This window comes from Rhinoderma darwinii, chromosome 10, assembly GCF_050947455.1.
Source record: "Rhinoderma darwinii isolate aRhiDar2 chromosome 10, aRhiDar2.hap1, whole genome shotgun sequence".
NCBI classification, from domain to species: Eukaryota; Metazoa; Chordata; class Amphibia; order Anura; family Rhinodermatidae; genus Rhinoderma; species Rhinoderma darwinii.
Window position 1 is genome coordinate 28528203 of NC_134696.1, and position 26935 is coordinate 28555137.

The 26935-nt window shown below is 41.1% G+C and overlaps 1 protein-coding gene across 3 annotated transcripts; it reads left to right on the top strand.

Annotated features, from left to right (window-relative positions):
• Positions 1-19: 19 nt before the first annotated feature.
• Positions 20-25302, top strand: GABRD (gamma-aminobutyric acid type A receptor subunit delta). Of its 3 annotated transcripts, none has more exons than XM_075840947.1 (9): positions 20-55; positions 8728-8840; positions 9579-9646; positions 10486-10706; positions 15086-15168; positions 17003-17140; positions 19767-19922; positions 21803-22011; positions 24762-25302. In XM_075840947.1, exons 2-9 carry the CDS (start codon positions 8780-8782, stop codon positions 25053-25055), a joined length of 1230 nt encoding a protein of 409 aa, XP_075697062.1. In that variant the 5' UTR covers positions 20-55; positions 8728-8779; the 3' UTR covers positions 25056-25302. The 3 variants fall into 3 exon arrangements, with proteins under 3 accessions (XP_075697062.1, XP_075697061.1, XP_075697060.1); XM_075840946.1 differs by lacking the exon at positions 20-55 and adding an exon at positions 2930-3264 and having other exon boundaries at positions 24774-25302; XM_075840945.1 differs by lacking the exon at positions 20-55 and adding an exon at positions 2931-3264.
• The last annotated feature ends 1633 nt before the right edge of the window (positions 25303-26935 follow it).

Below are 26935 nucleotides of genomic sequence, written 5' to 3' on the forward strand. Positions count from 1 at the left end.
CCCACCCCCACATACGGTCACTCAGTGTTGTGTGAGGGAGATGGGGGGTGCTGTGGTGTGTGACTCCTGTAAAATGAATATTAGGAACAATAATTAAGAATAATAATGTATTTAATGCCCTGGTCAAGACATAATTCTGTATTACAACAGTGGAGAATGTAATACAGCTTAGACCTGGCATAGACGGTGACTGTTGTATGGGGTCTGGTTCACACTTGATTTTTTTTATCTGCAGTTTTTTGCTGTGGTTAAACTGCAGCGTCTTAATGTTACCAGATTGAAACCCTCATTATAGCGACAGATGTGGAGTTTGGGGTAAATTCCTCAATGACTTCCATGCCGTTTTCCATATTGGCAGTTCTAGCACCATGTGCTTTGCTAACAATGGCGGTCTAAAGACAGTTTAAAATTAGACCAGACACATTTTTTAAAGAGTCCCTCCACAGTTACTCCTCTGTCTGATTTGACATTGGGCATGGAGAGCCGTAAATGCACGCTAGGCAGTACGGTTGCCGGGGCAAATTTAAGACGCCCAGCAAGTATTGCGCACGATTCTCACTGACGTTGCCTCAACAATTGTACCACCCAGTGTGCAGTTACGGCTCTCCATGCCCAATGTCAAATCAGGCAGAGGAGTAACTTTGAAGGCACAAAATAGTGCGCGCCATGAATAAACCTGGCGCATTTTACGCCTCCATTTAGCCACACCCACTTTTCTAGACACTTCAAAACTAGTCTAGTGAGGCATAAAACATGTCTAAAACAATCAATTTAGCAAACGGCATATACGCCAGTTTTATGGCGCAATTTGAGCCAGAATTCTGGCGACATTTGCTGCGTAAATCTCCCCATTATTTTTTGGTGCTGCAATGGTGCAGTTCTCTCGCACATCACTAGGGCCAGGTGCGGACAACACCTGCCACTCCATGTCTGTGTATTCATTGATGTGCCATAGACTTTAATGGCCAAACATGCCAAAGGGGTGCCCTTTCGGCAAACGTTTGGCTGGGGTACGTCAACTGTATTGATAAGGTCAGTTGACAGTATACAAAAAAAAACCAGTATGGCGTGCGTTATACATAAAGTTACATATATCTGTTCATACATTCAGCGGGACCATTTCAAACGGGCGGTAATCCTACAATTTTACCGTGTTTCACGTGTTATTCAGTGTTGCTGTGGAGTCAGAGCCGTACAAAGCACCGGAACGTACTGATAAATGGGCCTGACCGTGTTCCTGATACTGATTCCCGAGCCATTTGCATATGTAATCTGAAAGATTTATTGCATTTTAAACTGCATCAAAAAACGCTCCTAAAAACGCCTAGCGTTATTAAAATAAAACATGCTTTTTTTTAAGGCGTTTTTAGTGGTGTTTTTCATGTGGTGTCACTTTGTACGTGCTTTTATTCTTGCATTTTTGAAGTCCTGTAGAGAAGCCTATGGGAAAAGTGCCTGAAAAAACATCATACCCAGAGCATGCTGCGTCTGGAAAAACCGCCAATGACTACAAAATTGTCTCAAACACGTCATAAACCAAAACAAATTTATGTGGAGTGCATTCGATATTTTACTATAGTCTTTTGTAACATCTGGTCGCACTAAAAAAACGCAATAAAAAGTGCTTCAAAAATGCCACAAAAACAGCAGAAAAACCTTGTGTGTGAATCCAGCCTTAAACTGGTAGATCCGTGGGTGTAGGTGGTATGAACGATATTTGTTAAAGGAAGGTATGTTTCAGGCCGTGGGGCTTGTTTGTAGCAACTGGGCAACATATTTTTGAATGTCTAAAGATAGAATTTGATTCACATCTGATAGTCTAGAAAGTCTCACAATCCGGTACTTGTTTCCAGAACGGCACTGCAATTTAATCTGGAGTTTCTCAGGACCAGAAGACAGAACAAAGATAGTGGCATGGTACATATTTTGTGTTAACGTGGTGTTTTGTACTTCAGGATGATTCCATGCTCATCCAATAATCCCGAATATTAGATAATCCAGTACCTAGCAGTCCTATTAATACAGAAATAAAGGAATTTAATCCAATGAACAAAATGATACAGTACAGAACAGCAGCTCCGCGGGAAAGCAGGGACTCCTAGCATCATAAATGTCTATAATGTCAGGAGTCCGGTCCAACTGCACCGTGGTCGGGCCGGGAAATCCAGCCGACACTCGGACCGTTTTTCATGGCCCGATCTTAGTCGCATGAGCACTAATGAGAATGCTCTGATGGGCAATATTCATGGGGTACTCTACCTGTCACTGATATGAGGGCACTCTGGCTGTCATTGCTATGGGGACACTTTAGAACTACAAGTTGGGGGACTTGTACCTCAGTTACACTGGCCTCTGTGCTAGTTATTAGGTGTACACCCTAGCTAGGCTCTTTTCCCCTGTGTTTGACACCTGTTTGACCCAGCTCGCTTGACTACTCTTTATTTCTCCCACTGCACTACATACTCGGCTCTGCTTTATCACCATTAATAAACCTTAGCTCCTCAGACCACTCTCCTGACTTCCGAAACTGTACTGCACACCCGGCTCTGCTACATCAACGTTACTGGACCTTGACTAGTCTAACTACCCTCCTGACTACCGCTACTGTACCCGATCCTGCTAAATCTGCGGTACTGACTTCCTGACTACATTATGTCCCTGCCTGACTCCGGAACTCCTGACATTGCTCCATCCCTCTACCCTTCTCGGTACAATTATATAGACCTTGTTTGTCATTGCCCATAGCAACCATATCTGCAATCCCTCTCGTTTTTGTTCTGACTCGCATCTGCTAACGTAATCCAGAGAATTATCCACACACACTAGCTAGAGGCATCTAAGTCTCGGAAACAGCCAAGTACCTCATACCCAACCGTAGTCATGGGAATGGGGGGTGCTATAGGTGAAATTGTGCTGTGCGGCTGGTTCTCTCTGATAATGAGAGGAATCAGATCATTTCAATAACTCATTTAATGCCACATAAATACAAAGAACAAATCACAAAGGCAGCAAGGACCTGACAGTTCTGCAATCTGCTCTATGTGGCTTGAACTATGCATCTTTGGGCACCGCTCATTGGCATCCAACAATTTGCACTGGCATCTAGCACAGCACAAGCCTCTCATAACAGCATGGCAGCGTTATATTATAGAGAGGAAATACAGCTCTAGTCTGGGAGCATCCACCGAGCTCTATAAACATGGGATTTATCCTCTGGACCCTGCTATTTTCTGTAACATTTACCGCACCTACGATGAGCCACAGGTAACCTGCAATTATTACTCTCTTCCCAAAATGTTCTGGGATCAGTGGTAGAATAATGTTCTGTATTACGTACTATAGCTCAGTTTACCGGGGTAGTAACACTACGTTGTTGAATATGGTAATGGATACTTAACTTTTTCAGACTACATTGTTATAGCATCATTATGACTCCAGTATGTTTACATGCACTGCTATATACAGGGGCATAGCTGGGTGCGGAAATCATATGCCTTGGGTGCTTGGTGTCGGGAAGAGGTGGGGATGCCAACAAGCTACTCTGCCTTGAACAGTCACAGGGTATTTAGATACAGGGCCAGATTAGAGAATAAATATTTGCCCCAGGTGAAGGAAAGCCTAATGTAGCTACGTCTCCGGCTCTATATACCATTATGATACCAGCTCTGCTACATTTGTATACTTTCATCGTTCCTGCAGGCTATATTGAAGGGACCGACTTTAGACCCTCCAGAGATGTAACTATTTTCCACACATGACTGAAAACACAATTAATAATTTTTACACTGACGATCGACAGTCCATTGATTCAATAGTACAACTTATCAGCCATGTTTTAAAGCTTGTATTGATTGTTGCTTGTTATATCATGATTTTATGTATTTGGCACTGACAGGATATCAGTGATAATTGAACATACTGGTCATTGATGATCGTGTGTACAAAATCTTTTCATAGTTAAAGGAATAATTTAATTTTAATTACATTTTTCTCTTAACACAGACATATGGGAGCTATACGGTTCTCGGCACCCCCGGCAAACATCTGATTTTACTGGCCAGTCAGACATTTCTCCTTCAGTGTAGTAGCACAATGTGGCCCTTTAGAGGAATGGCCGTCCATGGACGGTTTGTGTCCGCTAGAGTGGGAGCTGCACTTACAGAGTGGCTGAAAGAGGGGGGTCCCAAGTGTGAGACCCCCCTAATGATGTCCATATGCCCTAATAGGACAAATGGACAGAGGTTGTCTCCATGAGACAAACCCTTTATGGTTATTTTGCAACGATTATGCGCTAATCAAAAATAAATGTCGTTAACCCCATTTTTGTAATTTAAATTTACCATATGAATATTCTTCAGATTCCTTCATCAATCTTTGTCCTGATCAGAATATTTGTGATTTTTCATACAGTGCATTTTTGGATTCAAATCCTAGTATAAAATAATTCTGCTGAGACATATTTTTTAAAATGTTGCATAAAAATGTCCTACCTTTTTCGGGACTGAAGAGAAACCTGTGTGAGTGGACTATCTTGTCATGCATGTATTCCACTTTTTATGCAAATAACTGCTGTAATGAGATGATTCTTGTGTTACAATATAGTCTTTTTTTTTTTTAGCCAAGCCACCTTTATTAGTAAAAAAAAAAAAGAAAACCTTTATATTTGTTGGTATCTAGAGGGAAGAAAAAAAAACAACACATTTTTGCATTCTATTCAGATGGACCTGTTCCATTTTTTATTTACTTTTTTTCAAAAAGATTTATACATGGGCTCGATATATTTCAATATGTTGTACTGGAAAATGATCTCAGTATGAAGTCTTCCCATTTGGTAGCACAATTTGTTCTAAAACCAAACTTGTATTGAATACTAAGTTCTTCATCTCTTATAAGAATTCATATAATATGTATATTAAAACTTAAAGAGTTGGATAGAAGGTTGTTATATATTATTATTATTATTATTATTATTATTATTATCACTATTATTATATATTGTTGCATGGTCACAGATTAGTGTCTAGCCTGGGACCATAGAAACAGTATTTACAAAATGTATTTATGTCATGGGCATACACTGACAAGAGAGGGCCCCTGGGCAATACCCCCAAATTCATGGCCCCCCAGAAAATGTCTTGCTGGTGTGGCAATCCAATTGGGAGACATGGCTAGGTGGGTATAGTCCCTTACGTGTGATATAATAGACAGTAGGAATCACTACTATTTTTTTTAAGGTAGCAGTAGGCCACGTTGTCTGTAGGGCCCCTACAGCGTAGCTGCTCAGATTGCATATATGGTATATCCAGCCCTGATTTATACAGGTTTTTTTTATATAGGTTTTTATTGTGTCAACTCGAAGGGATATATTAAAAGGATAAAATACAATTTTGAGTCTAATTTTTGATGTCTGTAAGTGCTACCACTTGGTAGGACAGGCTCCCTCAAAAAGTCGATTGTGATCTACTGGTAGATCTCTAACTAGTCCTGAATAGATCACTGATAACTTAAATAATAAATGTGTAGCTAACTATTATCTCACATAGTAGTGGTAATTCCAAGTTGCCCACAAAGCCCTTTTGATTTTCATCAGTCATTTTGTTCTATAGAGTAACTTTACTGATAAAATAGTTAGTAACACTTATAATTGGAAAAGTAATCAGTCAAACTGGCCCACCAGAGCACCAGAGGATCGTCCGGTGGGCCCAGGCATTGATATATAAATGGGCCAATAATAATGCAGGGTCTCATTGGTCCAACTGAAGACAACCTGATTTGGCACTGGTTTTGGAGCCAGTCATTTACCACTAGGGTTTATTTTTTATGTAATGATTGACAAATAACATATTAGACCTTATTGATAATATGTTCTGTGTGTGCAATGATAACAAAGATTACAACAAAATTAAAAGTGGATGTTCACAGGTACTGTATAGATCAGGGGTTTCAAGCACGCGGCCCGCGGGCCGCATGCGGCCCCTGGGGCTGTCATCTGCGGCCCACGGGACACAGAGCCGCTAGTATCGGCTCTGCTCCGAGACTCTGGAATTCCCTGACATCGCTGTCCACATATAAACAGCGATGTCTGGCGCTTCCCCAGAGCCGGAGTCCCGGGCAGAGCGCTAGTAGAGGCTCTGCTCCGGGACTCTGTGGAATTCCCTGACATCGCTACCCATATATGGACAGTGTGTCAGGGTCTTGCCCAGAGCGGAGCAGAGCGCTGGTGTCGGCTCTGCTCCTGGACTCTGTGGAATTCCCTGACATCGCTGTCCACATATGAACAGCGATGTCTGGGGCTTCCCCAGAGCAGGAGTCCCGAGCAGAGCGCTGGTGTCGGCTCTGCTCCGGGACTCTGTGGAATTCCCTGACATCGCTGTCCACATATGAACAGTGATGTCTGGGGCTTCCCCAGAGCCGGAGTCCCGAGCAGAGCGCTGGTGTCGGCTCTGCTCCGGGACTCTGTGGAATTCCCTGTCATCGCTGTCCACATATGAACAGCGATGTCTGGGGCTTCCCCAGAGCAGGAGTCCCGAGCAGAGCGCTGGTGTCGGCTCTGCTCCGGGACTCTGTGGAATTCCCTGACATCGCTGTCCACATATGAACAGTGATGTCTGGGGCTTCCCCAGAGCCGGAGTCCCGAGCAGAGCGCTGGTGTCGGCTCTGCTCCGGGACTCTGTGGAATTCCCTGTCATCGCTGTCCACATATGAACAGCGATGTCTGGGGCTTCCCCATAGCGGAGTCCCGGGCAGAGCGCTAGTATCGGCTCTGCTCCGGGACTCTGTGGAATTCCCTGATATCGCTGCCCATATATGGACAGTGTGTCAGGTCTTCCCCAGAGCGGAGTCCCGGACAGAGCGCTATTATCGGCTCTGCTCCGGTACTCTGGAGAAGCCTCTGACATCGCTGTCCATACATCGACAATGATGTCAGGGGCTTCCCCAGAGCAGGAGTCCCAGTGATGTCAGGAGCACAGCTGGAGTCCCAGGAAGAGCCTACTAGCGCTCTGCCTGGGACTCCAGCTCTGGGGTTGCCCCTGACATCTCTGTCCATAAATGGACAGTGATGTCAGGAGCAGAGCTGGAATCCCAGGCAGAGTGCGAGAAGCGGCTCTGCTCCGGGACTCCAGCTCTGGGCAAGCCCCTGACATCACTGGGGCAGCCTCTACAGAGGGCACTGGGGCAGCCTCTACAGAGGGCACTGGGGCAGCCTCTACAGAGGGCAATGGGGCAGCCTCTACAGAGGGCACTGTGGCATTATCTACAAGTGGGTGTGTGGCAGTATCTGAAGAGGACACTGGCATTATCTAGGGGTGTGTTGATTTATCTACAGAGGGCACTGTGGCCTTATGTACAGAGGGCACTGTGGCCTTATCTACAGAGGGCACTGTGGCCTTATCTACAGAGGGCACTGTGGCCTTATCTACAGAGGGCACTGTGGCCTTATCTACAGAGGGCACTGTGGCCTTATCTACAGAGGGCACTGTGGCCTTATCTACAGAGGGCACTGTGGCCTTATCTACAGAGGGCACTGTGGCCTTATCTACAGAGGGCACTGTGGCCTTATCTACAGAGGGCACTGTGGCCTTATCTACAGAGGGCACTGTGGCCTTATCTACAGAGGGCACTGTGGCCTTATCTACAGAGGGCACTGTGGCCTTATCTACAGAGGGCACTGTGGCCTTATCTACAGAGGGCACTGTGGCCTTATCTTGGGGTGTGTTGCATTATCCACAGAGGGCACTGCGGCAGCATCCACAGAGGGCACTGCGGCAGCATCCACAGAGGGCGCTGGGGCACTATCTAAAAAGGGGCTGCCCAATCTTGACATGTGTGCTAACTAAGCCGCCGGACTACATTTAGCGACACAAACTGGAAAGCTGGATTGTTGAAATAAGCACGTGGAGAAATATCTCAAATTTTAAACCTAGCACTATTATTATAGTAATGTAGTATTATTATTCTAGTAATATAGTGTTATAGTAGTTCAAATAACTAATTGATTAACAATAATTTTGTATTGTATCAAATTTGAAAGTAATGCGGCCCGTCAACTTCCCATTTTTTCTATATGCGGCCCACTTACCCGGCCGAGTTTGAGACCCCTGGTATAGATGGACGGTAGCCCCATAATTTACTCCGATCAGCCCAAGGAACCTTAGTCCGACACTGGTTGTACTGCCAACCTCCTGCTTTCTAGAATTAGGCTGGATTCACATGTGCATGTTCGATCTGTAAAGGACGGAACGTATTTCGGCCGCAAATCCCGAACCGAACACACTGCAGGGAGCCCGGCTCCTAGCATCATAGTTTTGTACGACGCTAGGAGTCCCTGCCTCTCCGTGGAATTACTGTCCCGTACTGAAAACATGATTACAGTACGGGATAACTATGATGTTAGGATCCCGGCTTCCTGCAGTGTGTTCGGTCTGGGACTTGCGGCCGAAATACGTTCCGTCCTTTACGGACCGAACATGCTCGTGTGAATCCAGCCTTACAGAATACACTCTGGCTGAGACCTGCACTGCACTGTCTGATGTTGTTGTCCAAACTTGAACACCACTTTTCTTTTATCTATATAGGCCTATAATTCTGTGCCGAATAATTTCTCAAAATATCTTTATCTACAGTCCGAGCTCCATTTTTCTTATATGTGCAGCCCATGTTTTTAACTTTTTTTTGTAATTATATAATATGGTAATCATTGTTTTTTTTTTCCTTTTACTTTGTCAGTGGTACAGAGGACATAGGAGAATACATTGGATCTAATCTTGATATATCCTGGATGCCAAGTTTGGAAGGGTTGATGAGAGGGTATGCAAGGAATTTCAGACCAGGCATTGGAGGTAAGAATAGAGATTTGAATGATGGATATTTTGTAGACACAGAAAAGGGTTAAGACAGTATGGCAGACCTCACCTACAAAGCAGCGCAGTCAGGTAGCTGAACTACCGCCAAGTAAAAAAGATATGGACAGAGCAATCATGTAATAGATGCTTTTTATTCATTTATTAGTTCATGATATTTTCTACAGGGGTGAGAATAACTATAATCGGAAATGCACCAGCCCTTGTATAAGCTTGTTCGGCTGTTTCTATAACTCCCATTGACTGGAATGGAGAGAGACGCGCACATGTTCGTCCAGATGTCTATTTACATGTAAAGCGGCAACCACCGGACTCCTCAGGTTTCAGAACAGGGGGCTAATCATTCTCTGCATATGATGGGTCCTTTTGAGTTCATTGTAAGGCCATGTTCACATCTGTGTCAGGGCATTCCATTGTTCTCCTCCGTCAGAGGAGAACAAGGGAATTCCGGACGCAACGGTTTCGATGCAACACAGATGCCACCTGCGGCCTATGGAACCGATTGACTTTAATGGGTACCGTCGGCTGTGCTATTGTTTCTAGTACTCTCTGCCGGATCTGCGATGGAGGCCTCTAACAGAGCCTCCAACCCATATGTGAATGGGCAATTAAAAAGTATATTTTCAGGATCTTTGCTTGCAATAACTATTAAAATGTAAATAAAATGTAGATTTTCATGACACAAATTGTTTTTTTATTTATATTTGTTATCTGTAGGTCCTCCTGTGATTGTTGCTGTAGACATTGAAGTGACCAGTATTGACCACATCTCTGAAGTAAACATGGTAATAATGCATTTTTCCTCTTCTCCCAACACAAACACATGTAAAAACAGCAGTTACCTGTTGCCGCCACTAGTGGGCGATCTGTGTATGTGTTTGTGTGTGTGTATATATATATATATATATATATATATATGTATATATATATATATATATATATATATATATATATATATATATATATATATATACACACACACACATAAGAAGAGGTTACTTGAATAGAGATTGGACACTAATGGCTGCAAAAATCAGCCAAGATTTTTACAAGTACCGTATATATATATATGGAGAAACAGACAAGATGGTCTCTATACTGAAGAAATTAACATTTTGGATTAAAGTTGCTATTTGAGAATATATTTAATAGAAACCAGACCATTAAATGGGTTTTCCCATAATCATTATTTATCAACTATCCACAGGATAGGTGATAAATATCTGATTGGTGGGGGTCCTACTGCTGGGACCTCAACGAGACAGGGCTTACCTGTCGAAGACAGCGGTGCGGTAGCCCCATAGAAAAGCATGGAGCGGTGGTCGAGCAAGGTAAGCCCATTCTCATGACCGCTGGGGGTCCCAGAGGTCGGAGCCCCACCGATCAGATATTTAACCCCTATCCTGTGAATAGGTGATAAATATTGATTATGGGAAAACCCCCTTAAGTGCTCAACTGAATAATAATAATTATGTTGCTTGGGAAATTAATAACTTTCTTATTTTTATTATTAGTATTGTTTTATTCTCCTCTCCTATAAAATGTCTTCTAGAAAGTAAGAACTCCTGTGTGATATTTAACTGATTGTAGGATAAAACTTATCCTGAGTTATTTTATTGTTCAGGAATACACGATGACAGTGTTTCTACGTCAGAGTTGGAGAGATGAAAGACTTTCTTACAATCACACCAACAAAACTCTTGGCTTCGACTGCAGATTTGTTGAGAAACTTTGGCTTCCAGACACATTTATAGTAAATTCCAAATCTGCCTGGTTTCATGACGTCACAGTAGAAAACAAATTAATCCGATTACAACCAGATGGTGTCATCTTGTACAGCAGTAGGTAAGGATTTAAGGCACATTACCTAACAATGCATAAAAAAACAGCAGTGGGTTATTCAAGGAGTGGTGGCCACTTAGGATGTCATGGGGAGGAGCACAATTAAAAAAATGCAAAAAAAAATCAGTCTTGCTCTACCAGCATGCATATATACAGGCACACCTATACATGCATATACAGTTAGGTCCAGAATTATTTGGACAGTGACACAAGTTTTGGCATTTTAGCTGTTTACCAAAACATATTGAATATACAGTTATATAATCAATATGGGCTTAAAGTGCAGACTCTCATCATTTAAGAATATTCACATCCTAATTTGAGGAAGGGGTTATTACAGCTCTTTAATATGTAGCTGCCTCTTTTTCAAGGGACCAAAGGTATTTGGACAATTATCTGAAAAGCTATTTAATGGGCTGCATGGGTTATTCCCTCGTTAATCCATCATCAATTATGCAGGTAAAGGGTTTGGAGTTTATTCCAGGTGTGGCATTTGCATTTCGAAGCTGTTGCTGTGAATCCACAACATGAGGTCAAAGGAGCTCTCAATGCAAGCGAAACAGACCATCGTTAGGCTGAAAAAAAATGAAGAAATCCATCAGAGAAAGAGCACAAATGTTAGGAGTGGCCAAACCAACAGTTTGGTAAATTCTTTAAAAAAAAAAAAAAAGAGCGCACTGGTGATCTCGTGTACTCCAAAAGGCCTGGATGTCCATGGAGTACAACAGTGGTGGATGATCACAGAGTGCTTTCCATGGTGAAGTAAAACCCCTTCACAACATCTACCTAAGTGAAGAGCTCTCTCCTGGAAGTAGGTGTATCAGTATCTAAGTCTACCATAAGGAGAAGACTTCATGAGAGTAAATACAGAGGGTTCACCACAAGGCGCAAACCATTAATCAGCCTCAAAAATAGAAGGGCCAGATTAGACTTTGCCAAACAACATGTTAAGAAGCAGACCAGTTCTGGAACAGCATGAAACTAAGATCAACCTGTACCAGAATGATGGGAGGAAGAAAGTATGGAGAAGGCTTGGAACGGCTGATGATCCAAAGCACACCACATCCTCTGTAAAACATGGTGGAGGCAGTGTGATGGCATGGGCATGCATGGCTGCCAAAGGCACTGGGTGACTAGTGTTTATTGATGATGTGACTGAAGACAGAAGCAGCCGGATGAATTCTGAAGTGTTCAGGGATTTACTTTCTGCTCAGATTCAACCAAATGCAGCAGGTTGATTGGCCGTCGCTTCACAGTACAGATGGACAATGACCCAAAACATACTGCGAAAGCAACCCAGGAGTTTTTTAAGGCAAAGAAGTGGAATATTCTGCAATGGCCAAGTCAATCACCAGATCTGTCACAAGGCGGGGTGGGGACCCACTGGGCCGTACCGCGTAGTGAGATGGCAGCTGGCCAAACAGGTATGGTTCAGAGTCTATAGTCCAGAAAGGGGTACCTGAGGCAATGTAGGCAGTAGCAAGACAGGCTCGGCTGGGACCAGGCAGCAGGTAGACGTCAGGCGTGGGGCAGTAGAACAGGTGTGGAGGTGCAGCAAAGCACGACAACAGTTCAGCACGGCAGTAGACCAGGATGGTACTGTTAGCACGGGAAACAGGATACAGGTACCGGGGAACACTGGGAAGCTGGAAGACACTTAGGAGACCATTTGCAAGACAGACTAAGGGAAACAACAACAACGCTCAGGCGAGGATAAGAAGGGCGGTGACCCTCTTATAGTCCAGGAGTTCAGGAGTTGATGATGATGATTTCCAGGTGCGCGGGAGACAGGCTCGATACCCAGAAGTGAGTGGCGGCACCTCACAGGGGGACAACGCAGCACAGTAGCAGGACGTCCATGGCCGCGGTCGTCGAGGGGTAAGTTAGAACGACAGACCATGGTCATAGACGTTACAAGATCTCAACTGATTGAGCTGTATTTCACTTGCTTAAGACAAAACTTAATGCAGAAAGACCCACAAACATTCAACAACTGAAGACAGCGGCAGTAAAGGCCAGGCAAAGCATCACAAAGGAGGAAACCCAGTGTTTGGTGATGTCCATGGGTTCCAGACTTCAGGCAGTCATTGCCTGCAAAGGATTCTCTACAAAGTATTAAAAACATTTTTTTATTTATGGTAATGTTAATTTGTCCAATTACTTTTGAGCCCCTGAAATGAGGCGGCTGTGTAGAAAAATGGTTGCAATTCCTATAATTTTCACAGCATATTTTTGTTCACCCCCTTGAATTAAACCAGAAAGTCTACACTTCAATTGCATCTCAGTTGTTTTATTTCAAATCCAATGTGGTGGCATGCAGAGCCCAAATCATGAAGATTGTGTCACTGTCCAAATACTTCTGGACCTAACTGTATTAACATTACCAGCATAAATATAATATGCATGTCCAGCAAAGCCAAACGTGCATGTTAATAGGGGAAAGCGGGGAAGATGCTGTCAGATGAACAATGGTCTATCTGACAGATATCATGTTTACCTTCAGGGACCGAAGGTGGGGGGCGCATTATGAAATCCCTTCCTTGGGTTTTAAGAGAGCTTGTCCCACCCCTGAATGGCTGTGGTAATGCCCATGCTTATTATGCGCACTTGAATTCAAATTTTGTAGTGTAGTGGTTTCCAAAAGAAAAATACACAGGTTGATTAGACGATTAGGCAAATGGGTACTGCTCGAACCAGTGGATCCACAGTGTCAATGAAGCTGTGTAATAGGAATAGTCCACATTTTATACGTTTTATTGCCGAACTGGCATCACAGGTCTGTTGTGTCCGTGCCTCATGAAGATGCCAGTTTAGCATTGAAACATGTTGTTATAAAGGACTATTCATAGGCTGCGACTTTGCTGCTACATTATTGATCTACGGACTCAAGCAGTGCCGATTTGCCATACAACATTTTACTAATGAAAAATGTCTGTACCCCTGATCACCACTTCATCTTGAGAAAGTGATTAGAATATGTTTAAATGATTCCATTTTGTGTAGCATCCATCTTGGATGAAGTCTCCATTTTGTATTGTAAAGAATCCAATTTAGTGAATAACAAGTCATTATTTCTTTAAGACAAGTATATTAGTGCTAATTTTGGTATGTTTCTCAGTTAGGCTGTATTCACACGAGCATGTTCAGTCCGTAAAGGACGGAACGTATTTCGGCCGCAAGTCCCGGACCGAACACTGCAGGGAGCCGGGCTCCTAGCATCATAGTTATGTACGACGCTAGGAGTCCCTGCCTCTCCGTGGACGTAATGTCTCGTACTGAAAACATGATTACTGTACGAGACAGTTGTCCCGCAGCGAGGCAGTGACTCCTAACGTCGTACATAATTATGATGCTAGGAGCCCGGCTCCCTGCAGTGTGTTCGGTCCGGGACTTGCACCCAAAATACGCTCTGTCCTTTACGGACCGAACATGCTCGTGTGAATCCAGCCTTGTGTGTCCCCCTGAGTTCTAAAGATTGCTATGGACAATGTAGGCTTTAACCTTGGGGTTACAATTCTATGAAAAGACTGTTCATTACGAATGGAAGGGAGTGAGATAAGAATTAATTCTAGCCCAAATAAAATGGATACTGATGTGGACATTCATGAGAAAGAACAGCTCATAAAGATAGTATTGTATTATTGCCAGAGAATTTGCAGGCATTAAGTCTGACGTAAGCATCTAATGAAAATTATAATATTACATTTGAAATGTATTGTATGTCTGTGATTGGCTTATTTTGAAATATTCTCATTGTATGCTATTGGCTGAATGAGAGTTATTGTCATATTGTAAATGATTGGCTGAAATCAAGCCTACACCCTTTTTGAAAAATATTATTGTAATTGTTTCATCAATAAACGTCTGTGTCTGTTACTTCTCTCCGATATATATATATATATATATATAATCTTTGATTCGGATCTGGATAAATTCACTGGGCAGGTATTGGTTGAAATACCCATTACAAATTTCAGTTAATTTATTTTTGGGCCAAGATTGCGTCAACAATCTCACATATCCCCAGTTCTGAGAACATCATTTTTATACATACAGTATGGGTGATCAATATTATGTGTTTTATATGCTGCACTTTTGTAAGCTTAGGCTTAGTATGCCCCTAAAATGGATACATAAAAATAAAGTGAAAAGTTAATGAAAAATGTGAATATCTGATACATTTACTCTAGATATTTTGGGCGGAACATCCATATATGCTGATAAACACCTAGATATATACAGTACATCCGCTAAGGAGCGCAGTATAGATTGTAGCTTTATTAGAGTATATTAGAGTCTGACAGAATGTGAAGTTTTATATACATTATTGTACAATGTTACAGTAATTTTATTGCTGAACCTAAAACTTGCATCAATTGCAGAATCACATCAACTGTTTCCTGTGACATGGACTTAACAAAGTACCCACTGGATGAGCAAGAGTGTATGTTTGACCTGGAAAGTTGTAAGTTTCTTACTAAACATCTTATATCATTACACTGGCCTAGATTCATATAGAAATATAGAATTAAAATGGTTCTCCAGGCATGGGCCGGATTTTTATTCTGATGACAAGAGGATAGTTCATCAGTATATGATCAGTGGGGGTCTGACATCCGGGTCCCGCACCAATCAGCTGTTCCGGTGGTTTCCGAGCATCGGAAGTTATGCAGGGGTTGGTCTCGGAAGCAGTTGGCTCCGAACACGGTATAGCGTCCATGCTGGGTTACGGCAGCTCTGCCCCTATTCACTTGAATAGGAGCAGAGCTGCACTGCTGTAGCACGGCCGTTATACTGTGACTGTGGCCATCTGCTTCCGGCACTGATCACTGCATAACTTCTGGTGTCCAGAGGCAACCGTAACAGCTGATGGGAGTGGGGTCCCCCACTGATTATATACTGATGACCTATCCTGTGGAAAACTGCACCATGCTTGGACAAACACTTTAACTGTGAGCACTATTTGGAAAAAATAGTAACTATTCCAATATTCCTTTTGGCCATTTATTAATCCTTGGACAGATTGGAGGTGGGCACGCCCAAGATGGAGGCAGTCACTTCAATGTGTTTGTTTACTATTGCGTTGCAGTCACAGATTAGCTCCTGTCCATTTATTTCACTTTGTTGGTAGGTGCTGACTAACTTTGCCCTTTGTAGTGTACATTTGGGGGTGGTGACTGCCTCCATCTTGGTCGTGCACTCCTCCCTTCTGTCCAAACCCGTTTTTAATCAGAGAAAAATAAATCTGGTTCCTATTTGAGTTTATTTTGCACACCTAGGCCCAAGAGAGAGGTGAGTGTCTTATTATACAGGTATAATGTTGAGTGTAGGGACCCATCTGTATAAGGTCGCCTTGTCGTGGCAGGTGGGTTCACACAATTTAATCAAAATGTGCACTAAGATCCTCACATTTATAAGTACAGATGATATAGTAGTAATGCAATTTAAATATTTAATGTTTACATATATCTTAGCACCCCTAGAGTGCTGCTGCTTCTCTGTGTTTGTTTTATATATATATATATATATATATATTGGGGATATGCCATAGCATGCTGATGGTTGAGGTCTGATCTCTGGGAAGGAAAAAAACAAGGTCCTTTTGGCTGTTCTTCTGCATGGTGACTCCTGGCTGTGCTGGGAACTGCAGCACCGCTCCTTTCAAGTGAATGGGACTGTGCCCCTTCATTCTGAGCACCGACTGTTGGGACCGCCACCGATCATGAAGTGATTGTATATTCTAGCGTTAGTCAGAAAAACCCTTTAACTATTACATTTATAAAGTAAATCCCCATCCTGGAGGGTCTTTCAATAATATACAATATATGGGACATGTTTAAATAGATATTCCTATATTAAAATGTCATTAACAAAATCAATTTCTATAGTCCCACAGCCCTGTATAATATTACCGACAGCTATTCCAATAAAAATATTACAATTATTTATGTAATTCCTTAGTATACTATTGAAATTTGTTCCAAGAGAAATATTTACTTTAATCATGATTTTCTTTTTATTCCGACAAATGGATATTTTGTACCCAGGAAAAGGTTACCCTTGTGTCAGGCAACATCTAAATTTTGACAAATGAATAAATAAATTCATTTCAACTGTGTAAAATAGAAGTGACAATGGTTTGCCCAGAGCAATACTAAGAATGGAGAAAGTGTTGAAGTGTCACTATTAGGTAACGTGCTTCAGTGACCAAGTTATGTAACCTTGTACATGCTGTACTCCATTAAACTTTATTGTATTCTCATGTGCATGGTGGTTTATAATATTCCAATATCATCCAGATGGCTATTCAGCAGAAGACATTCTCTACAACTGGTCAGAAAACCAGAACCAGATCCATGGACTAGATAAACTCGAGCTGGCGCAATTCACCATTACTGGCTACAAATTCACCAAAGAGGTGATGAACTTCAAATCAGGTAACAATTTAACATGTATGTTAGACTTAAAAGAAATCACAAAAAGGATTACATCTAAACACGTTTTTATGTTAAATGCATAATTGTGCAGTTCAAATTTAATGAAAGTTAATCGCACCTTTTTAAGGTAAAAATAAGACGTTTTAGATCGTGGATTTTCAAGATATAAGAATTTTTTGTGCAGTCATATTTTAAATAACTTGGAATAAAGTACAATAAGTGCCCAATTTAAATAAAAATATATTCCCTCTGTAGCACACATATCTGTGAGACCTGGGCTACATGACAACGTCAGCCATAAATTCAAGCTCAGCAGGGCTATGCTATTTATGCATTTCGATGCCGCCTTGACACAGCCTTGTAGGTAAAGCTACACATAAGATAAAAGTCATCCAAACCCATCGATTTTGTCGGGGTTGGCTGATGGTTTTATGTATATGGGAGCTTTCCGACTCTCCCCCAAAGGCAGATTTCAGGGAAAGAGGGAATGAGGGATTTTGGTCTTATTCCCTTATTTGTAGTCACACACCTTTTTTATCCAACACTGGCTGATCAATCCTATTTCGAATCATCAACATTCTAGAATGAAATGCTACAATTCTGCTACAATTCCATATCTACTTAATTTATTTGTGAGTTTGTCTATCTCCATGGTAACGGACTACAAACAAAGTCTGTGTAATCTGATCTTTCAGTCACACTCCCTTTCATATATCCCCTAATTCTTACGAAACTTTGGTTGGCTAGTAAGAAGTGGGGCCTAGATAGAAGGTAACATGACTGCAGGATCAGACTACACAGGGTTTGTTTGTTGTCTGTTACCATGGAGACACACATGACTGAATAGTATCTGTAGACGTAAAACAATATGATTTTATTTCAATTAAGACTATTTCCAAAGTTGCGTTATTTTTCATTTTAAATGCATTCGAACAACAAACACAAAAGTTTGAGAGGTTGACTTCTTTTTTATCCATTATATACATATTCATTTTTTTTTATCATGTCATAATACACATTAACGCCTCTGAGTAAAATAAATAAGTGAAAAGATTCCAGCACATTGCCCATGAATATGACTTTTCATCATAAGGAGGCTTTCTCTCAGTTATATTTTTCAGTCGGTGATATGTATGTCTGATTTCTCGTGTCAGCCTATTTCAGTAATTGTACACATCACACTCTGCAACCAATATCCCAGCTGTTTATTATTCAACAGATCAGCATCTAGCATCCTTCATTAGATCAGCGGGGTGTCCTGTAGGGAGAAGAATAACAGATCAACCAATATTTTCAATGATAAATTTCCAAAAAGTTCCCTGCATAAGATGGAAAAAAAAAATTCTGCATCTGTAGAAATAGCAATTTATCCAAATGTTTCTTATGTTTTTTTTCACTCCAGATATCTTAATACTTATTATTTAAGTCCTAAACAAATCTCTGGAAGTCATTATGCTGGGTCTTCCGGTAGAGGGAGCCTAGTTAATTAATAAGAGAGATCACAAATTGTGTTTCATTTCTTCTGCTTGAGTACAAAGAATCTAACTTTACCTTTTATTATTCTACATTAAGGGGCTTGTTTGCTTAAGAAACCCTCTTTTCATATACCCTATTAGACAAATCTGAATTAATACAGGGGAATCCCTAATTTATAAAGGCCATCAAGTAGCCAGAGTGTTTCTTTCTCTCGAAGACCCAGCATGTCTATTCACTACACAGAAAGCATAATCATTTTAATGGGCATCATGTAGTGCTTAATTTCCCCTGTGGTGGCGCTCTAGGGGATTGACACTAGTTGGCATGTTCTGCAAATTACAGATGATCACTCATCATGTGATCATCTTAATTTTGTGGACAGCAGTGGTGTGTCAGGTCTTGGTCGCTAATTTATGATTTTCCTATACGGGTGTATGTATACAGTCTATTTTCATCTCATGGTTATATCACAACAATTGCAATGTGCCTATATTGGTAACTAGTTTCATTAGCATGTGCACACAAATTGTCTACATCCTGTTTAATTCTACTCATTACCTTTCTGTTTTGGGACCTTGACATTTTGTTACCATCTGGATCATCCACTGCTTCAGTGTTCTGACTCCATTCCTTATCTGCGAGGGTTTTCTCTGTTTCTCGGTTTTAATTAATGTTTTTATGTATTTTTACGGAACATTAATAAAGTATTTGTTGTATTTATTCAATACATGGTCGTGATGTTTTTTTTGGTTGGTTTAATTAAGACAAGACATTGCAGCACTTTGAACTTGTGGTGGTCTCTTATGTCACATCTGGGTCCTCTGCATGCCTATTGTAAATTATACAATACACAGCCTACCACAAGGGGGCAGAATTTATATTTTTTCCATAACACAAACCACAAGGTGAGACAATTTAGGATGTTACTACATAAAAACAACTTGCGGTGAGGAAGGACATACAAAGTGTTTCATATATGTTCCTATGGCCAGTTTTGTATCCAGACTTTCTATCATATGGCACATATGCAATCAAATATGTTCAGTCAAATGAGCATTTCACATATATCTGTTTCAGGTTTATTAGTTTTGATCACTGCGACTACAAAACAATTGGAAGTTCTGATGGGGTTTATTCTTTTATATTTTAGCAGGTCAGTTTCCCAGGCTGACACTTCGTTTGCAGTTGAAAAGAAATCGAGGGATGTACATCATACAGTCCTATGTGCCATCCATCTTGCTCGTGGCCATGTCATGGGTTTCATTTTGGATCAGTCAGTCTGCCGTTCCTGCTAGAGTATCACTGGGTAACATTACTGTATAATATTCTATGGATTGAAAATCAAAGGATTATAAATTATAGAGTAAAAGCAAATATATTTTATTTGAGTTGCAACCACATTATATTCAAACGCTCTTATTGGATCCAACTATTCTAATTGTGACTTTGTATTCCTTTTTCCACTGGGACATATCATTTGTTTCCAGTATATCATCCATATGTATAAGACCTTAAAGAGGCTCTGTCACCAGATTTTGCAACCCCTATCTGCTATTGCAGCAGATAGGCGCTGCAATGTAGATTACAGTAACGTTTTTATTTTAAAAAAACGAGCATTTTTGGCCAAGTTATGACCATTTTTGTATTTATGCAAATGAGGCTTGCAAAAGTACAACTGGCCGTGTTGAAAAGTAAAAGTACAACTGGGCGTGTATTATGTGCGTACATCGGGGCGTTTTTACTTCTTTTACTAGCTGAGCGTTCTGACGAGAAGTATCATCCACTTCTCTTCAGAACGCCCAGCTTCTGGCAGATCACGCTGTGACGTCACTTCCTCAGGTCCTGCATCGTGTCAGACGAGCGAGGACACATCGTGTCAGACGAGCGAGGACACATCGGCACCAGAGGCTACAGATGATTCTGCAGCAGCATCGGCGTTTGCAGGTAAGTCGATGTAGCTACTTACCTGCAAACGCTGATGCTGCTGCAGAATCAACTGTAGCCTCTGGTGCCGATGTGTCCTCGCTCGTCTGACAGGATGCAGGACCTGGGGAAGTGACGTCACAGCGTGATCTGCCAGAAGCTGGGCGTTCTGAAGAGAAGTGGATGATACTTCTCGTCAGAACGCCCAGCTAGTAAAAGAAGTAAAAACGCCCCGATGTACGCACATAATACACGCCCAGTTGTACTTTTGCAAGCCTCATTTGCATAAATAAAAAATGGTCATAACTTGGCCAAAAATGCTCGTTTTTTAAAAATAAAAACGTTACTGTAATCTACATTGCAGCGCCGATCTGCTGCAATAGCAGATAGGGGTTGCAAAATCTGGTGACAGAGCCTCTTTAACGTCTGTGTTTCAGCTACTAGCATAAATCAACTGAAAATCAGCTCAGCGTCCAATACTAGGCCAGAATACTGCATTAGAAGAATGGTAAAGGGGTTGCCCAGTCCCAAAAAATTGATGGCCTATCTTCAGGATAGGCCATCAAAATGTGATTGGTCAGAATCCGACTCCCGGCAACCCTGCCGATCAGCTGATTTGAAGGGGCTGCAGCACTCGTACGAGCGCTGCTTCCGCTACATTTCCTTTACTGCTCACACTGTGAATCGTCAACACATTTGTAGCGGCACTTCACAGTATTACAGCCTTCTCCCATTAAGGTTAATAGGAGAAGGTTGTAATACTGCGAAACGCCGAACAAGTGTGTCGCCGATTCACAGTGTGAGCAGTGACAGGAACGAAGGGCAAGCAGCGCTCGTACGAGTGCTGCGGCCCATTTAAAACTGATCGGCAGGGTTTGCCGGGAGTCAAACCTTAACCGATCACATATTGATGATCAATCATTTGGGACTGGACAACCTCTTTAATGCACCATCATAACTAACCTGCATTGACCTGCGTATACCCTGAAAATGTGTACAGAATACTAACAAAAAGGCAACAGTTTCTGATTTTAATTACATATTTGTATGACGAGGATATTCATTTCTCATCATTGATGTTTCGATTCTTTTATAGGAGGAAACATATATGGTGCAGAACAGATTTAGATCAATATTTAATAAACCTCCTATTCTTATAGGTGTAATTGATTATATACCAGAACAGATCCATTTTGTGCCTATCATGGAAATATAATTGACAATATAAAGAATATGTAATCTAGATTTATTTTTCCCCTTTAGGAATAACTACTGTGCTTACTATGACAACTCTTATGGTCAGTGCACGTTCTTCCCTGCCCAGGGCATCTGCTGTCAAAGCTCTGGATGTCTACTTCTTGATATGTTATGTCTTCGTGTTTGCAGCGCTAGTAGAATATGCATTTGCCCACTTTAATGCTGATTATATGAAGAAGCAGAAGAAGACAGTGAAGCACAAGAGGAAAAGCAAGGTCAGATATTATGGATGATAATAGGCTAAGGTCTAATAATGGAGTCATGCAACTGAGCCTAGTAAAAATGAAGCTCTACATTTAAAAATAAGAAAAAAAAAAAACAAACAGTTTTTAACAAGTTAATGCACAAAGTTGCGTAAATAATTGTACAAATCAGCAAAGTACAGTAAAATGTGTGACAACAAAATAAAGCCCGGCTGGCCCGGGTCTATAATACAGTCAGAAAAGGGGGCCTGTGAGAAAAGGTACAAAAATATTAGAGGTAAGGAGAGATAAAGGGATAAACAAAAACAGAGAAGTAGGTGCTCATGGGCTGAGCAAATAAAAGGGTCATATGTGGCAAATGACGAAACACGTCAAGTATTAGAGAAAGTATATAAGTATTAGAGAAAGTATATGCCCTCCATAGATCCCAGGTTTTCTTGAAAGATTTGAAGGTACCCCATGAAAATGCAGCAAACTTTTCATTTTTTAATTAGTAGTTCATAAACTCTACCTTTAGAGCCATTCAGAGATTACATCTAGGATTTGTTCCTCTTTTCTTTTTGTACAGTCCCATGTTAGCTGTCACCCACCCCAAGCTGATATATCAAGAGAAAGGTCTTTACAGTATCACAATATTAAAAAAAGAGCGAGATACAAGAAAAAAGACAGGGCGCTCCTCTAGGTTGATAACGTCGGTCCACAAACAGATAGCATACATACACATAAAGGAACTAAGGTTTTTCTTGGATACACTCACCTTCTTTGGCTGTTTATGATAGTCGGCACAACACAAACTTCTAGCATGTGCAATACGTAGACTCCATGGGTAGGCTGTCTGCTGGCCTTTGTAGTGGGCACCGGTAGCTGGGGGAGATCAGCGTGATCCGATGGAAGAAACCGTTCCAAAAATACTAGCAAAAGGATTCGCTCTTTGCTGAAGGCGCTCCGCCTCTCCTGCATTCGTTAAAACCGACCGTTTTAACGGCTGCATGAGAGACGGAGCGCCTTCAACAAGGAGTGAATCCTTTTTCTTGTATTTTTGGAAATATTAACAATATGATGGGAAAGCTCACCTCCTCCCCCTCACAGCACAATGACCTCTGGAAATGTTATAGAGCATGCCCACAACATTCTCCCATAAATGTCAATGAGTCCTTGACTGTTTAGGTGCCTTCTGTAAAGCAAATCTCTGCTGTTTCAGCAGCCAAGGCAAGACGGCTGACCCCATAATCATGCAAATAATTTAGAATAACAAAAATAGACAATCAAAAAATTTAAACCGATTAGAAAAAAAGTAAGATTCAGTATATATATATTAACTCGTAAAAAAATATGAATGTGAGTCATTCCTTTTAATGAAAATATGTCTCATGACAATCACTGTAGTAAAGAAATAAAGTTTGAAGGTCATTTACTGTGAGATCTGGACTAGTGTACACTTAATCTAGCTAAAGCCTGAATATTAAGTGTCATTAGCTCTAAATGTTCCTGCAGGTTTTACCGGTGGTGTGTTTTTATTACACAAAATAAGATCCCGTCATTGTGGTTATATACTATAATCTTCTAACCTAAGCCCATCTTAGTCTTTATGAAGTCACTCTTCAAATGAATTCATACTTACCGGGTATTACTCAGGTACTATTTATTAGAGGGGTTCCCCAGTTTCATCAAATAAAGCTCATTCAAAAATATTAAAAAAAAAAATAAAAAATAAAAAAGCATCATTGGTGTCACATAGTCTGGGCACTCAGTCTTTGGATTGATTTTGGAGCTATAACCTGGGTAATAAGGGATGGGGCATACATCTGAAAAAATTGCTGTAGCATGTGCTTTTATGCCCCGATCATTGAGTCTTCTGAACATTAGCTACCATTTTTGTGGCTCCGTAAAGCATGTTTCCTTGTCCACCCCTGCTCTATGGTACTCTCCACCACATCCTACTACCGTATATATCATTCTCTCTTACATTCTCCTTTACTTTACAGCATTCCCTCCTACAGCATTCTCTTGTGCACCTGCTCTAGAGCATTTTTTCCCATTCTACACTCTACAGCTTTCTTCTCTACACTCAACAGTACAGCATTCTATTCTGCATTCTACTATATAGCATTCTCCAATCCATCTTATGCTACAGTCATTTTACTCTATACACTATCTAACACAATTCTCACTGTAACAGCCCCTGATTTTCATTTGTTTTTTATGCATCAAGTGTTTTTTGATGCGTTTTTTTACGGCCGTTTTTGGAGCTGTTTTTCTATTGAGACAATGAAAAACGGCTCCAAAAACGGCACAAGAAGTGGCATGCACTTCTTTTTTACAGACGGTTTTTTTTCCGCACCGTTTTTGCAAACGGTGATGTAAAAGGACGCCCCGTGGGAACGAAACGTTGTTTTTCCCATTGAAATCAATGGGCAGATGTTTGAAGGCGTTCAGCCCCCGTATTTTCAGTTGTTTTTCGTGGTGTTTACTGCGCTATTGGTTCTATCAAGAACAACGCAATGGAACCCTGTCACAACGGTGACAGATGGAAACCATTAGCTAGGTTTTCGTCACCATTGATATTAATGGTGAAGGAAACAGAAGCTTAGGTTTCCGTTTGCCTTTCCGTTGAGGGGTTAACCAGACGGAAACCTCCGGCGGAACCCCTTCAACGGAAGGGTAACTGTGATGTGAACAGGCCTTAAGAGAATAATTTTCCTATATCTTGTTATTATTGTGTGTCTTTGTAACTACAGTAGTGTAATTATCCTGTGTTTCAGGTGACTCTTCAGGATGGAAAGGACGCCATTGTTTTATTCTCATTTTCAATATTGGGAGTAAATTGTAAGCAGATACATAAAGAGACAATAATTCCAAGCACAATGAGTGAACTCCCAGAAGTCACAAGGCGTCGTGAAGCACACAAGCGTGAGCTCACACCTGGAAACAAAGGCAAGCTGAAGATTTACCTGAAGCCCATAGCTGCTGATACAATTGATGTATATTCTAGGGCAGTTTTTCCAGCGACCTTTGCAGCTGTGAATATTATTTACTGGGCAGGGTATTCAAAGTAAAGGTAGAGTATTAGAGTAATACATACAAATTCAATCAAAAATACTTACTACTCATAATACATTATTAATACAGATTAAACAGTTTAGGCTCCCATCGTTGCAGTCTATACTATTCATTCATACATGTAACCATTGTTATAGTATAATTATAAATTTTTACATTTTATCCTTCCAACGTCATAAGCAGTAAGTTCATATATAATGCGTTTTCCAGAATATAAAGCAGCATGCAGTATAAAATGTCAAATTATCGTACTTTAATAAATAAATGACCATGTGGTATTACTTGTTGACTATTAAGCTGGCCTCATGATGAATAACTTATGTCTACTGTAAGACACAATTTGGAGGCCCTTAACCTGCATCAATTTGAGCTGTATCTCAAATATAAAAACTCAAACTTATATTTTCCATACTGATTATGTATCCCCAAATCCTCTATAATGGATATATCTTATTACAGATAAATGCCACCATTTTTCAGGCTCTTACCCTATCCCTCCTAAACTATTCACTTACTCTAAATTTATTGCTAAGTCCAACTCCTCAAGACAAGATGGACTATCAGCTTACTGAGGGATCAGGTTACTTGCTGCCTATAGAAGTCTATTGAGAGGGGAGAGAGCAGGAGCAGTGAGAGATACACATGCCTCTGCAGCTTCTAGTAAGAGTTATATCTCCTATTGCTCAGTACTGCTGTGTAATGTCCTCCTTGTTGCTGCTGCTTCTGCTGTTGGTGTGCTTCAAAGAGATTATGGAGCGGGATGTTCTCTTCTCTATCTGTGCTGTGTATGAGAGACATGATAGCAGTAAGGCTGCACTTTTTAGCTCAGGACAAACTGAAAATTAGAGATAGAGCCTGCAGAGGGGAAAACTGCTTAAAGAGGCAGAATACAAGTCAGAAATAGTGTTATTACTTATGTACACACATACAGTATGAAAGCTTATTTTAAAAAGTCACCTGAATTGAGAGGTAGTCTTTAAGGCTAGAGTTATACACAGTTTTAATGCAGTTTTTGGCCGCTTTCACATGGCAGTATTCTGGTCAGTATTTTGGTAAAACGAGAAATGTAAACTAAACAGAAAGAGTGTCATGAAAAGATTTTTCTCTTTCGTGTTTTAAACCCACTTTTGGCTTTGACTTCTAAATACTGATGCAAAATATTGACCTTAATACTTCTGTGTGAATGAGACCTTTGGTGCAGTTTTTGGCTCAGTGGTTTCTTTAGCCAACTAATGGAGTGGACATAAAGAAAGGAGATACATAATTATTTTTCTTTATACCCTTCCTTCCTTTTGGATCCACTTCTGAATTTGACAAAAAAAACTGCACCTTAAGGCCTTATGCCTTCTATGTAAGTCCACACAGGACAAAAATGCCGCAGATTTTCCATCTGAATTTGCGGATTGTAAATCTTCAGCGGAATACAGTAGCAGAAAACGTGGTTGCAATTTTAACAAATCTTGTCCACATGCTACAGAAATTTTCAGTGAGGAATTGACCTGTGGAGCAAATTTTTAAGTCTGCAGCATAAAAAAGAAAAAAAAACAGTATACTCACTTTACCATACAACTGGTGCTACTGTGGTGAAGTTTCCCGGCCTCTATTGATGATGTGCTTGGCTGCAGCGGTAATATGTCGGGACGACAGGTCATCACTGCAGGCCGATAAACAGAGACTGGTAGCATTCATGGAAGCACCACCATGAAAGCGCCAGGGGATTGGTAAGGTGAGTATACTTTTTTTTCCGCAAATTGGTAATCCGCAAAAAAATTGGCACAATTTTGTGCACCAAATCCGACCCATGTGGATTCGGCCTAAGGTGGAAATGTAAATCAGCAAAACACCAAAACTTACGCATGAAACATGATAAAAATGG